We start from the raw sequence: 13,352 nt of genomic DNA, 5'->3' as shown, positions 1-13,352 counted from the left end.
ATATTTATTTATTTTTATAATCATCGTATATATAATTCATTATGATTTTTTTTTAATTTCAAAACAATATTGAAAATTTATTATTAAAAAATAAATAATAATAATCACTGGTATGTTGAAAATTTTCATAACAGTTATGATTCATCGATTATAATAATTATTATTGATTTTTATGTATTATTCGATTACATATGATATCACACTCATGCAAAAAGTCTTGTTATAGAGATTTCTATGATAAGCATACATATAAAAATCTATGTCATCATTTTTATGATATATATATATTTCATCTGTTACACACCTAATTGTAAATTTTCAAAAAAAAAAAAAAAAATTTTTTTGGGAATAAATGGAGTTAGGTGTTTCTAATCTTTCCTGGAACATAATTTTTATCTATTACAGGTTCCAGTAAAAACATGTGAAGGCATCTTTCATTTTGAGCCAATGGATGGCCAGCTATTTTATTTACAAATATTTCTAATCCTTTCCTTCTTTCTTCTATGAAATCTTCTTCGTAAATACCATCATCACCTCTGAACGGCATTAATCTTTTCCATGCTTTTCCAGGTAATGGTGGAACAACAATTTTGCTGTCTCTTTCTAATTCTGTTCTCAACCATTCAAAGTCGCTGTACCTTCTTCTGACTGTCGATTCTTTTATTTTAAAAACAGGAAGATTGGTCTGAAACGATTGAGAAATTGAATATTTGTAAAATAATGAAACTTGAGCCCTGATTGTGTAATTTCAAGCAAATTAGAAAAGAAAAAAATAATATATTTTGAAATTGTTGATGAAAAATCATTTTAATGAACAATTTAATTGTAAAGTTTGAATAGTAGTATGCTTGGTAAAAAAAAAAAAATTGTGAAGCAAAGATTCTATTTAATAAATGAAAGTACTGTACTTGTTAGAAGTATGCGTGACATAACAAGACAAAATTTGTAGTTATTCAAAATGAAATATTTAATTTAATGAAATACAATTTTTTTATAAATATAATTTAATGTTAAATAATTTAAATTTGAGGAAAGATATTACTCTAACAAATTATTAACTCACTCTCATTTTAACTTCATAATCCGTGTATCGTTTTTTTCCGACACCATGAGTAATAGGAAGTGCTACATCAATTTCCAAAAAATTAGCCGGAGCCGCATAAGCATCATCCAATGTTTGTTTTTTAGCGTTCAGACGTCGGGTAGCGTCTGATGTATCAGCCATTTTAATTAATAATTAAATGTTTACTACATAAATCAAAAACTTTCTCAATTGAACTATTAATCAAGATGTGACATTACTAATAAATGTTGCCAAACTGATTTAACATGGCCGATCATCGGTTTATGAGTCAGTTGTAAACTGATATAATTATAAATTTTATACTTTTTTTTTTTTTTTTTATTAAATTACGCTTTGAATAATTTTATTTAAAATATTAACCGATTATAAAAAAAAAAAAAAATTTTTTAAATTGTGTTTTTTTAACCGGTAATTTTTTTTATTTGCTTTTAAATTAATTTTTAAGAGCAAGAGTACGCGAATTTTGTCGTAAAAAAAAAGGGGGAAGGATGGTGGAATTATCGTTTATTATTATTATCTAGTAAACAAATGATTAAAGAAAAAAATTAATTTGAATCTGATGGATTTTCTTTCATTATTTATTATTGCTTGTTTGATAAACTCCGTTTTATACTTTTTTGATTTAGTTTTTAAGGTTAGTTAAAATTATATAATGTAAATTTAAATAATTTTTTTTTTTTTTTTTTTTTTTATCAGAATTATTTATTGTCGGTGTTAGCAACTCACAATTTCAAAATAATTTCAAATAAGTAGTGAATTGAATAATAATTTTTTTTTTTTTTAATATAAATTTTTTAATTAAATTAAATGTAAACTTTTTTTTTTTTTTATAAATGTAGTATTTATGATTTTTAATATATTTTTTATATTTGTTTTAGTCTTGCTCGCATTATCCGTATCTACAATTTCTACAAAAATCGGGATTAAATATAGGATTTTTTAATATTACGTGGTTTACTGCTGCTTTGAATTCTGCTTTATTCAAATTCAGTTCTTTTCATTCAAAATTTTTACCAAAATGGTTTAATCTTGGTGTATTTGCAACAGTATTTCTTATGCCAGTATCTGTTATTTTGTTAATCGTAAACATTACAAATATTTTAAAAGAAGGCAAATCGAAAAATGATGAATATTCCATGTTATTAGAACCGATGGTTAGTATTTTATTACAGGAAATCATTTGTTAAAAATATTTTTACATTTTAAAAAAACTTATTTCAACAAATAATAAAATCAAAATTATAAAATTTTTTAGATTCCAGGAATAAACTTGCCAGTTGGAGATTTTGGATATTACTGTGTCACCATTGCACTTTGTAGCATCATTCATGAAATAGGTCATGCCATTGCTGCTTATAAAGAAGGCATTCATGTTTTTGGTATAGGTATAATTATAATATTTGTTATACCCATTGCTATAGTTAAACTTAATTCTGAAGAAGTGTCTCATCTTCATCCGATAAAGCAACTTAGAATATATTGTGCCGGAATATGGCATAATATAATACTCTCTTTGATTTCATATATTATATTAATCAGCCTACCATTCTTACTCAGTCCTTTTTATGATTTGGGAAAGGGAGTTTATGTTTTGCATGTTAATGAAGTGAGTGAGTTTTTTAAATTTTGACATTAGAAAAACTGCAATAAATTTAAAAGTATTATATTTTATTACAGAATTCAAAAGTTGCTGGAAAAAGTGGTATTTATCCTGGAGATAAATTAACAGCAATTAATGATTGCGAAGTTTCTGATATAGAAACATGGCAGAAATGTCTTATGTCTTTTACGAACAAACCTTCTCCTGGCTACTGCATTTCAGAAGATATAATTCGTCAATTAGATGAATCAGTTCCTAGTTAGTTAAACATTATTATATTTTACAATTTTAATATATTCCTTTAAAAGCTGCACTATCATATTAAAAAAAAATGTTATTTTAGTGAAAGTTTCAGAAGAAGGAACCGTTCAATGCTGTGAAAACAGTAGCAATGCCCATTTGTGTTTTGAAACTCTCGAAGATGGTGCTCCACTTCAAGTTCTTCAATATTCTTGTCTTCCTGGAAGGCGTATCATCGCAGGAACTGCATTTATGTGCCGAAATCCAAAAGATTGTCCATCAGGACTCCATTGTGTTCGACCTGTTACTCCCGAAGGAACGACTTTATTAAGAATTCATAGATCTAAAGGAAGCATCGTAATTTATATAGGTATTCCAAAACACGTTCTTTTAACTGTAAGAGTTTCTGATTATTCTCAACAGTACAGAATGTTTCCTTCTAAGTTACCAGAAATTTTAATTCGCCTTGCCAAATACTTAGTAATATTTTCCTCGGGTTTAGCCGTTATTAATTCTATACCTTGTTTTTATTTTGATGGGTATCACATTTCCTGTACTCTTATCAATTCTTTAAATAAAGGTTCATTTCATTTTAAAAATTCATTAACATTCGGCTGTAATTTGTTAGGAATGCTATTATTAGGATTTAGCATCGTATGTGCTTTATGGAAATTAGCACAGTCAATTTTTAGAGTTTTGTATTAAAAAAAAAAAAAAAATGACTGTACTTTTTAACCTGAAATTTATGTTTGCTAAACAACAAATACTTTAAAACCATTGTTGAAATATTTATAAAAAGATTTTTCATAATATCGCTTACTAATTTAAAAAAATAATAAATTATTTTATTATGTGACTTAAAAAATGTTAACTCGTTTAAAATTTACATTGCCAAAATATATATATATATATATTTAAATTCACTTAGGAATTTTTAACAGTTGCATTTTTAAAAAATTTTTACCAAAAAATACTTTTTTAATGTTAAATAATAAATCTAAGAAAATATTTTTATACAATAATGAGATATTGAAATTTGTTTTTAGTTAGGTAAACAATTATTATAATTTTTCTCTTTTAGGAAAAGTTTATAAATTTGTTTTTTATATTTTTTTTTTGAAATATCGATTATTTTTTTACTCTTCAAAAGTATAAAAAAAATTAAATTTTTTTATATCGTTAAAAAAAAAAAATTATTACACGTTTCACTACTTACTAAAGTATTATTCGCTAATGTAATTAGTTATAATAAAAATGTAATAATAACAAAATAAATATTTTTATTATAATTTTTCAACAATAATTTACAAAATAACCTATAAAAAAAAAAAAAAAAATTACAGCATATTTAAATTATAAAAAATCATTTGGCCATGGCAATATTACTTTTAAGTTCCCTTAATGCTAATCGTCCATTTTGAATATGTAATTTTATAGCATACTCATCTTTTTCATTTTTTTTATTTTTAAAATCACTTCTGATCCAATCTTGAACTTCTTTCCTATTGCTTTCTTCAGAAATCTGTTTAGTGGCACGAAAAAATTCTCTGTATAGTTGAAGAACTCTTTGTCTAAGTAAAAACTGCAAAAATAATTATACACATTTTTTTTTTTTTAAATAATTTTATTTTTCTAAAAATATGTTAAAGTTATAAAAACGGTAATTCCCAATTAAATTTTATTTTTAAAAAAATCACTAAATTGATAAATTCTTATCAGTGAACTTTAATTTTTACAGTTAAATAATTTGTTTGCAATTTCATTAACCATAATTAGAATTAATTTTTTAAAATATAAAAATTACTTATTTTATTAAAATTAAAACGTACCTGCTTTAAAGTAAGAGCTTCGGTAGGAACAAGCATACTTTTTATTGAAATTTTTACTTAATCTGAATTATAAACATTGCAGGGAAAATTGTCGCCATTTTAAAAGAAAAAATTGTGCCAAAATTAATGCAGTGAAAAAAATTTTTCTTTTCGGTTAGCGTTGAAATTTTTTTTTTTTTTTTTTTAGCATTTTTAAAAAGCCGGGAATTGGTTTATAGTGAAACTTAAAAGTTTAATTTAATACGATAATTTAAGTTTTAAATTAAGTTTCATTAAGAAGGTGAAAATTATTAAGTGAAAAAATAATCATCACAGTTCGTGTGCCACACAACCATATAAAATCTCAAAGTTGAAAATGACACATAATTTTGGTTAAAGCATATCTCCAAATCTATTTTATATAATTAAACCAAATATGTGTCTTTTAGAAAAAAAAATGTGATAATTTTATACTTCCTCCTGGGAAATTTTATCTGATTTTGAATAACCGACGGATGGTTTTGATTTTTTTCTATTTTGTACTTCTACACAAACTTTAATATGTCTGTCAAAGGAAGGAGTATTAAATGTTCTCAAACAGAGTGGACACTGAAGGAAATCTTCACACTCCAATTTAGGAATCATTGGTGAGTTATTTGTTTTCGATTCAATTGGTTTTTTATCATTTCTAACTCTTTTTAAAAATTCAACATCTTTCGCCCTCCAATTTGTTGAAAGTTGTGTGGGTCCCTTTGTCTAAAAATATTTTGTATAGTCAGCAAAAATATTTTATAAAAAAAAAAATGAATGTAAATATTATTATTATTATTATTGTTACCAATTTGCAATAACATATGCAGTTTTTTTTTTTTTTTACCTATTAAATTTAATGTAACTTTACACGCCAGCATTTAGTAATTTTAGATTTTAATTCAGTTTTTTAAAGATAATTGAAATATGGTAAAGGAAATAACGTTTAAAGGTCTTTTGTATTATTAAATAACGATTTTTAACATATTTTTGTCATATTGAAATTATACTTTAGATTGTTTTACAAATGCAATCTGATTAACGTCGTTTTGAAAAATAATCATTGACTATTTTTTAAATAAATAAGCTTTAAAATAAAAAATTTTACTAACTTTTGCGGTGTCATTAAGTCTCGATTTGAAAATTTCTCTTTTTGTCATATTTTCAACTTCAGTCCCGCTTATTCTTTGCAATGTTGAATCAAATAAACTTCTTTGAATTTCTGCTGAAGTTTTACAAATATTTTCATGGTATATTATTCTTTCTGGTGTGAATTGTCTCAAACAAATAGGACATTGTTTTAAATTTTGAAAAAACATTTTTGTGTTTGAAGGGAATTCCATTTTTTGAAAAAACATTTTTTCATTTTTATATTTCCTGCCAATATTAATTTAAAGGTTATTGTAGAAATTTTTTTTTTTTTTTAAAAGATGTTTTTCAAGGGTTTAAAAAGTATAATTTCAACACAATCATATTTGGTAAAATATACAAACCCCTGTAGTTTGATTAGAAAAAATTATTTTTTTAGTAAATTTTTAACGGAAAATTTTTCTTAATTTTTTATTTTTTTTTATTTACATTTTAACAGAACCATAACGTAGCAGAAATAATATTTTTTTTTTTAAATTGATAATTATTTTAATGCTTAATAGGAGAAGATAGGAAAATAATGTTTATTGATAATTAGAACAAAAAATAATTGCTAAAAAAAACGTTTTTTTAATAAAAATTATTTAATAATTTTCTTTTTCATTTAAATTTTGCAAATAAAAAAAAAATTTAATTGAAAAATACAATTTGAAAAGTAATTGAAAGTTTTTACACGTCTATGACTTGACTTTTTTTTTTTTTTAAACTTTTATTATATTTTTATATACCGGGTATATTAGTAATTTGTTTTGTGAAAATAATGATAATAATTTTACAATGTAAAATGAGATTTTATTATCCAATTAAAAATTTAATTGATAACCAATGTCATATTATTAAAAAGTTTTCTAAATACGATGAATAATGTCGATAAGAAATTTTACTGTCTCTCTCATATACGTTAAATTAATTTTTAGTGAGTTGGTAGTATTGTATTTGCAAAATGGCGTCAGAAGATAGATAAAAGTTATGATAAGTTGTGAGTAATAATTTTTATATATATATATATATATTAACTTTATGGCTCGTATTACTTTTTTACATCCCGATTTGGGAATCGGAGGGGCTGAAAGATTAGTTGTTGATGCTGCCCTAGGGTTAAAAAAAAAAGGAAATTTAGTAAATATTGTAACAACACATCATGATAAAAATCGTGCCTTTGAAGAAACAATTAATGGTGAAATTTCTGTTATTGTTGTGGGAGACTGGATACCCAGAAGTTTTTTTAATAGATTCTATGCTTTATTAGCCTATATCAGAATGATTTATGCTGCTTTTTATATAATATTCTTTAGCAATATCAATCCTGATGTTGTTTTCTGTGATCTTGTGTCTGTGGCAGTACCTATATTAAAACTTAAAATAAAAAAAGTTATCTTTTATTGTCATTTTCCTGATCAGTTGTTAAGTAGACCGGAAGGATTACTCAAAGCTCTGTATCGAGTACCTATTAATTGGGTTGAAGAAATTAGTACGGGAACAGCAAATCATGTATTTGTTAACAGTGAATTTACGGCTGGTGTTTTTAAAAAAACATTTAAAAAAATTAACATTCACCCTGACATATTGTATCCATCGTTAAATATGTCTTTTTTCGATTCATTTAAGGATAGCGATTTAAAATTAAATTATCCAGAAAAAAAATTTTATTTTTTATCAATTAATCGTTATGAAAGGAAAAAAAATTTAAATTTAGCTATAAGATCATTATCCGAACTGAAAAATATTGTAGATAAAAATTTATGGAACAAAGTACATTTAATTATGGCGGGAGGTTATGACAGTAGAGTTATTGAAAATGTAGAACATTACAAAGAATTAACTCAATTAACCCATGATTTAAATTTAAGTGACAAAGTTACATTTTTAAAATCGTTTACCGATATGGAAAAAATATCACTTTTGAATATGTGCACTTGTTTAATTTACACTCCTTCGAATGAACATTTCGGTATTGTTCCAATTGAGGCAATGTACATGAGAAAACCTGTCATAGCTGTAAATAGTGGTGGTCCTACAGAAACAATTATTAATGATGTCACAGGATATTTGTGTGATCCTCTGCCAGAATCTTTTGCTATTGCTATGAGTAAATTTTTATTAAATGAAAATTTATCAATGAAATTGGGTAATGCAGGAAAGGAAAGAGTTTTATCAACTTTTTCATTTGATAAATTTTCACTTAAATTAAATAATGTTGTTAATGAATTATTAGGGAAAAAAGAGAATTGATATTTGAAACCAATAAACAATTACTTTAGGTTTTAAAAAGGTTTTTTTTTTTTTTTTTTTTTTTAATAAGTTAATTATATATTTTATTTTGTACACATAATTAAAAATATATATATATATACTGTTAAGCATTTCAAATTAATTATATTTAACAATGTCAGGTCATTTTTACATATATATATATATAATAAAATTAAAAATTTTTTTAAAAAAATGTTTAATATTTTTATTTTTTTACAATATAATGAAATATAATTAAGAGTATAAAAGAACCAATTCAATAAATTATATATATTATTAATTTTATATTAAATATTTTTATTGTAGATAAACTGAGTGTTTAAAACTAACTCGTTAATTAATATTATTATTATTATTATTATTATTATTATTATTATTATTATTGATTTTGTATGGGTTTAAAATACATGTTTATATTTATATATGTAGTATAAAGAAATTTTTACTCATTATATAATCTGCAAGAAATTATATTTTTTTGTAATGTAAAAAAAAAAAAGAAAAAATATTTTTAATAATTTTTATTCGAATCTAATAATTATTGATCTACTTAAAAATCTTATAGAAAAAAAAAATTTTTTTTTTTTTTTTTTACGGTATTTTTAATTATTATTATCACGGTGAAATTGTATTTTATTATTATTATTACTGTTATTTAAAAATTACTTTAAAAATATTTTTACAAAAAAAAAAAAAAAAAAAAATTAGTTTATATAGTTATTATTATATATAACTGTGTTTAAAAAAAAAAAACTTGATATTGAATTATCATTACTATTATCAAAGTAGTTATCATCATCATCATCATCATCAACGTATAGTTCAAGGCGTAAATATTTATAATATGAAGTTCTAATTTTATTGTAAATGGCATAACACTTTTTTTTAATAGTCGAATTACCGTTATGAAAAAGAAGGAAAAAAGTAGTGGTTACCATGTTTTTTTTTTATATAGTTATTAAGGTGTTTAAAGGTTTTATTTAATATTTAAAGTTTAAATTTTTTTTGTTTTTTTTTTTTTTTTTTCGTCATGTTAATTATTTATTAAAGGGGAATTTTTCCGAAAAACTTTAGCAGAATGATTTTCATAATGGTGTGAATAATAAGTTATTGAGCTTTGGACGTATAATTTTTTTTTTTGTTGGTCGATGACAAAGACAATTGTCAAAACAAGTTTTAAAAAGCAAAAAAAAAATGAAATCATTGAACATCATCATCATCGTCAACTTTATCGTTTTTAAGTATAACTTCTTGCCTTGAAAAACCAGAAGACCACATTTCTCTTTCTGCTATTTGTTTTTGTTCAGCGTTCATTTTATAGGTTGCCATAAATTGTTCGTCGACAACAGATCCAGCCGAAAGCATTGAATTTAATGTCGAAGAACTAGTATCGTGAGTTCTTTTTAAATGACGGTATTTGACACGAACTTGAGGAGGGATTTTATGTACGTCTGATCTTGGTAGGGGTATCAATTGTCCCTTTTCTGTTCTTTTTCCCTGCGTTATTTTTTCTATATTAGAATAAACTTCATCGTGGCAAACTTTTAGGTAATTCCTTTGTTTCGCATTCATTCTTTGTCTGACAATTCTTTTTTCAGCTTCCGGTAAAGCAAAATTATGTACTAAATCAGCAATTATTTCTTCTTCAATTAAATCGTCACATCTGGTAAATATGGGAACCATGGTAGTTGCCATTGCCGCTTGATCAATTTTCTTTGCTAGATCTGTAACGTATTCTCTGGCGTTCCTTTGTGACACCCAACTTTGCGATTCGTCAAAAACTTCTTCGAGGAACGATCGAACCGAATTTTGATGGAGTTTAATAATTTGTTTAAACATTTCCTCGTGTTCTCTTTTACGTTGTTCTTCCAATTGACGTCTTCCAGCTTCCATAGCTTCTCTCTTGTGTCTCTCTTGATCCGCAAGCAGGGCTAGAGCATGGGTTTGCCTTTCGTTTTGCAATCGTAATAATTCTTTGGATAAAAAGTCTAACATTTCTCCGGTTGTTTTTCCTTCCAGAGCGGCTAAAATTTCGTTCTTTTTCTTTTCCTGCATCAATTCGATTTCGGCTTGTCTTTGCAATCCGTATATTTTCCTTCTCAATTGTCCCTTTTCATCTTCCTTGTGACTCTGCAAAGCATGAGTACTTTTAAGCTCTTCAATTAATTCTTGACATTTTACACGTCCTTCGAACATGACTGCTTGAATGGCTCTTCCTTTGATGGTTTTTTGTAGAAACAAACAAGCTTGAAACATGTCTTCTTCGTCATCTGAAACGCCCGTAACAGATGGTATTTCGGAATCGGTCACCATAACAGGTATTTTCTTTTTGAGATAACAAGGTTTAGGCGTGTTGTATCGTTTCCATCGTATACTTTTCAATTCGTCGTACAAAGTTTCCAAATTTTGTTCCGTCCATTTAGTCAATCGTATACAAAGATCTTTGACGTTTTTATCCTTAGGTTTCGATTTATTTTTAAAATCGAATGCGGGCAACAGAGAAAAGGGAACATCCGCGAGAGTTTGATGCATGACTTCGAGCTTATTAAAAACAGAATAAAATTGAAAATTAAATGGTATTTTTTCGTGCCAATTTCTAGGATCTTCTCCGAACCTTAATTGCGGAGCATATAATTCCGATGTTTTACTCGTGAATTGTGTAATTATATCCGATCTGTGATACTTGAAGTTAATTTTGTTCTTGTTTGAAATGAGTTTACGCATTTGCCTGTTAAAAGCCAACCTTAATTTAAAAATTTTCTTATTCTTATCACTTTTTTTTATATCTATATAATTATTTATTCTTAATTCGTATTTCTCTTTATTTTTTTTACATTTTTCCTTCATAACTTTTTTTGCCAATTCCATTCTTATCGAATTCATGGCGGTCATGACTTCTTCGCGATATTTCCATTCGTTAATTTCAATTGCTTCTATGATCATTCTTCTTAATTCCATGCTCGTTTGATCCAAAGGTATCGGCAAAGCAGCTTCCCATGCTCTTTTTTGCCGTGCTCTTTCAATGGTCATTATTTCATTCATGCCAGCGGGCAATCCATTGTTCCACGACAACCAACCTAACGTTAATATTTCAAGTCCCTTATCTACGTTATCTGGTATATCAACTACATACGGTTCCGTTTGCGCTTCCGATTCTCTAAACATTGTTTGTATTAATTTCGTTCTCGTCGTTCCGGGTGGCGTTTCAGGTTTGGGACAACCTTGGAGTATATTAAAAAAATTTGGTGGTATTTTAGGACGGTAACCCATATTCGGTGGTATGTTTTTCCCACATAAAACGGTTGTGTAAATTGGATACGGTTGTTGGCTCGTTCGACACCTCATGATGGTTATTTTTCGATATTGATGTAACTAATAGAAAAAAAAAAATCGATGTATTTATTAGATATGGATGTCGGTCACTAAAATTAGTTTTTCTTGTTAAATTAGTAAAACTTTTAATTTAGCACCTGTTTTGAAATATAAATTAGTCAATGATTTATTTTAAAATTGACACGGTAGAAAAAACAATTATTATTATTAATTAAAAATTAATATAAATTACCTGTTGAAAAAAAAAGAAAAAAAAATAAAAATTAAAAAAAAAATAATAATAACTAATGAACCAAAACAAATAAACTAACTGTTTAAATAATAAAAAAAAAAAACTCCACGTTTACAAAAAAAAATAATAATAAAAAAGGCTTTAAACTTTTCGATAATAATAATAATAATAAGTTAGGTTTTTTATTATTTAAAAAAAAAATTTCTTTAAAACCTTTTAGGAATTTTTTTTTTTTTTTTTTTAATATAAAAAATCATAAAAATTAATTTTTTAGTATTTATAAAAAATAATAATAATTTTTCTATCGAATCTCGGAGGCTTTGAATTTTTTTTATTTTTTTTTTTTGGGTCTCGATGAAATAAGTTCGAAATTTTTTAGTTTTTTTTTCTCCCCTCTTTCCGCTTTTAAAGAAATAAATAATTATTAAAAAAAAAAAAAAAAAAAATTAAATAATCGTCGTTAAAAAAAAAAAAAAATTCGTAATATCAGGTTCGTAAATATCAATAATAATAATAATAATAATAATAATAATATTTGTGTAACGTAATTATTTTTTATTTTTATTTAAATTGTTTATTTCCGTTTGATTTTTCTTCTTCTTCTTCTTCTTCTTCTGACACGACGTAAACATTAAAAATTTCGTTTTGTATTTCATTTTATTTTTCTTTTTAAGCATTTTTATTTTTTTATTGTTTTTTCAAAATGTTGTCTTTGTCAAATTTTTTTAACGTTTTCCCTAAAATGTTGTTTACATTTTTTGGTTATCTCTTACGATTTGGATAGTTGAAACAAAAATTTTGTAAAAAAAAACAAAAATTTTGTTGTTGTAGTTGTTGTCGGTTTTATTATTATTAATATTTACGGACTGTTTAATTTTTTATATTTTGTTTCCTGTTTTCTCGTTCTCATTCATCCATCATCCTCCATTCGTTCGTACATCCTCAATTCATTGTTAATATTTTTTTCTAAAAACCATCCAAACATTTTGCAATGGCAGCAGGACCAAAATCGATAATCATTGACCAAAAAAAAAAAAAAATTAGGTTAATAATTTTCGACCGACTTTCATTGATTTATTTGTGTCCGTTAAGAAATTTTATTATTTACAATAATAATAATAATAATAATAATAATAATAATTGTTAAATGATTAAATAATGGAGTCGAATGATAATTTGAAAATAATTTTTTTTTTTGGCGTTGTCTAGATTTGAAATATATATATTTTCTATGTTATTAAAATGATTGATTGATTGATTGTGGTGACCATGGATTTATTTTTCTACCTGTTTTCTTTGTTTTTAAACTTCTTTTCCCCCCCCCTCTCTCTCTCTCTCTCTCTCTTATTAACATACACACCCCCTCATTTTTTCATCATTGACATTTTACTTGTAATAATAATAATTATTATTTGCTTGTTGATGGGTGGGTGGATGGATGGGGGGGGTCTTTCTTTTATTTATATACACCTTGAAGTTTACACAATTATTATTTTCCAGGATTCTGTATCTAGTTTTCTCGATAGAATTTTGGGTAATTATAGTGAAACTCTTGATGAACCACCTCCGAATGAAGACAATACCGAAATAGAACGAATATTAAGATCAGCAGCATTATTTACT

The 13,352-nt window shown here is 25.1% G+C and overlaps 5 protein-coding genes across 5 annotated transcripts; 2 read left to right on the top strand and 3 right to left on the bottom strand.

Annotated features, from left to right (window-relative positions):
* Positions 1–358: 358 nt before the first annotated feature.
* Phum_PHUM599390 (Sorting nexin-12, putative) lies at positions 359–1,225 on the bottom strand (the record flags this gene model as incomplete). Its single annotated transcript, XM_002432692.1, has 2 exons — positions 359–685; positions 1,064–1,225. 2 exons carry the CDS (start codon positions 1,223–1,225, stop codon positions 359–361), a joined length of 489 nt encoding a protein of 162 aa, XP_002432737.1.
* A 914-nt stretch (positions 1,226–2,139) lies between these two features.
* Positions 2,140–4,981, top strand: Phum_PHUM599380 (membrane-bound transcription factor site 2 protease, putative; the record flags this gene model as incomplete). Its single annotated transcript, XM_002432691.1, has 6 exons — positions 2,140–2,242; positions 2,347–2,690; positions 2,762–2,942; positions 3,028–3,604; positions 4,574–4,584; positions 4,941–4,981. 6 exons carry the CDS (start codon positions 2,140–2,142, stop codon positions 4,979–4,981), a joined length of 1,257 nt encoding a protein of 418 aa, XP_002432736.1.
* A 219-nt stretch (positions 4,982–5,200) lies between these two features.
* On the bottom strand, positions 5,201–6,105 carry Phum_PHUM599370 (uncharacterized protein; the record flags this gene model as incomplete). Its single annotated transcript, XM_002432690.1, has 3 exons — positions 5,201–5,488; positions 5,773–5,829; positions 5,875–6,105. 3 exons carry the CDS (start codon positions 6,103–6,105, stop codon positions 5,201–5,203), a joined length of 576 nt encoding a protein of 191 aa, XP_002432735.1.
* Positions 6,106–6,931: 826 nt separating this feature from the next.
* Positions 6,932–8,143, top strand: Phum_PHUM599360 (alpha-1,3-mannosyltransferase ALG2, putative; the record flags this gene model as incomplete). Its single annotated transcript, XM_002432689.1, has 2 exons — positions 6,932–7,130; positions 7,161–8,143. The coding sequence occupies 2 exons, from the start codon at positions 6,932–6,934 to the stop codon at positions 8,141–8,143; spliced, it is 1,182 nt and encodes a 393-aa protein (XP_002432734.1).
* Positions 8,144–9,364: 1,221 nt separating this feature from the next.
* Positions 9,365–11,509, bottom strand: Phum_PHUM599350 (uncharacterized protein; the record flags this gene model as incomplete). Its single annotated transcript, XM_002432688.1, has 2 exons — positions 9,365–11,385; positions 11,458–11,509. 2 exons carry the CDS (start codon positions 11,507–11,509, stop codon positions 9,365–9,367), a joined length of 2,073 nt encoding a protein of 690 aa, XP_002432733.1.
* Positions 11,510–13,352: the final 1,843 nt, after the last annotated feature.

This window comes from Pediculus humanus, genomic scaffold (genome assembly GCF_000006295.1).
Source record: "Pediculus humanus corporis 1103172108317 genomic scaffold, whole genome shotgun sequence".
NCBI classification, from domain to species: domain Eukaryota; kingdom Metazoa; phylum Arthropoda; class Insecta; order Psocodea; family Pediculidae; genus Pediculus; species Pediculus humanus.
Note: the sequence above shows the minus strand (reverse complement) of the source record. Positions and strands in the feature narration are given on the sequence as shown.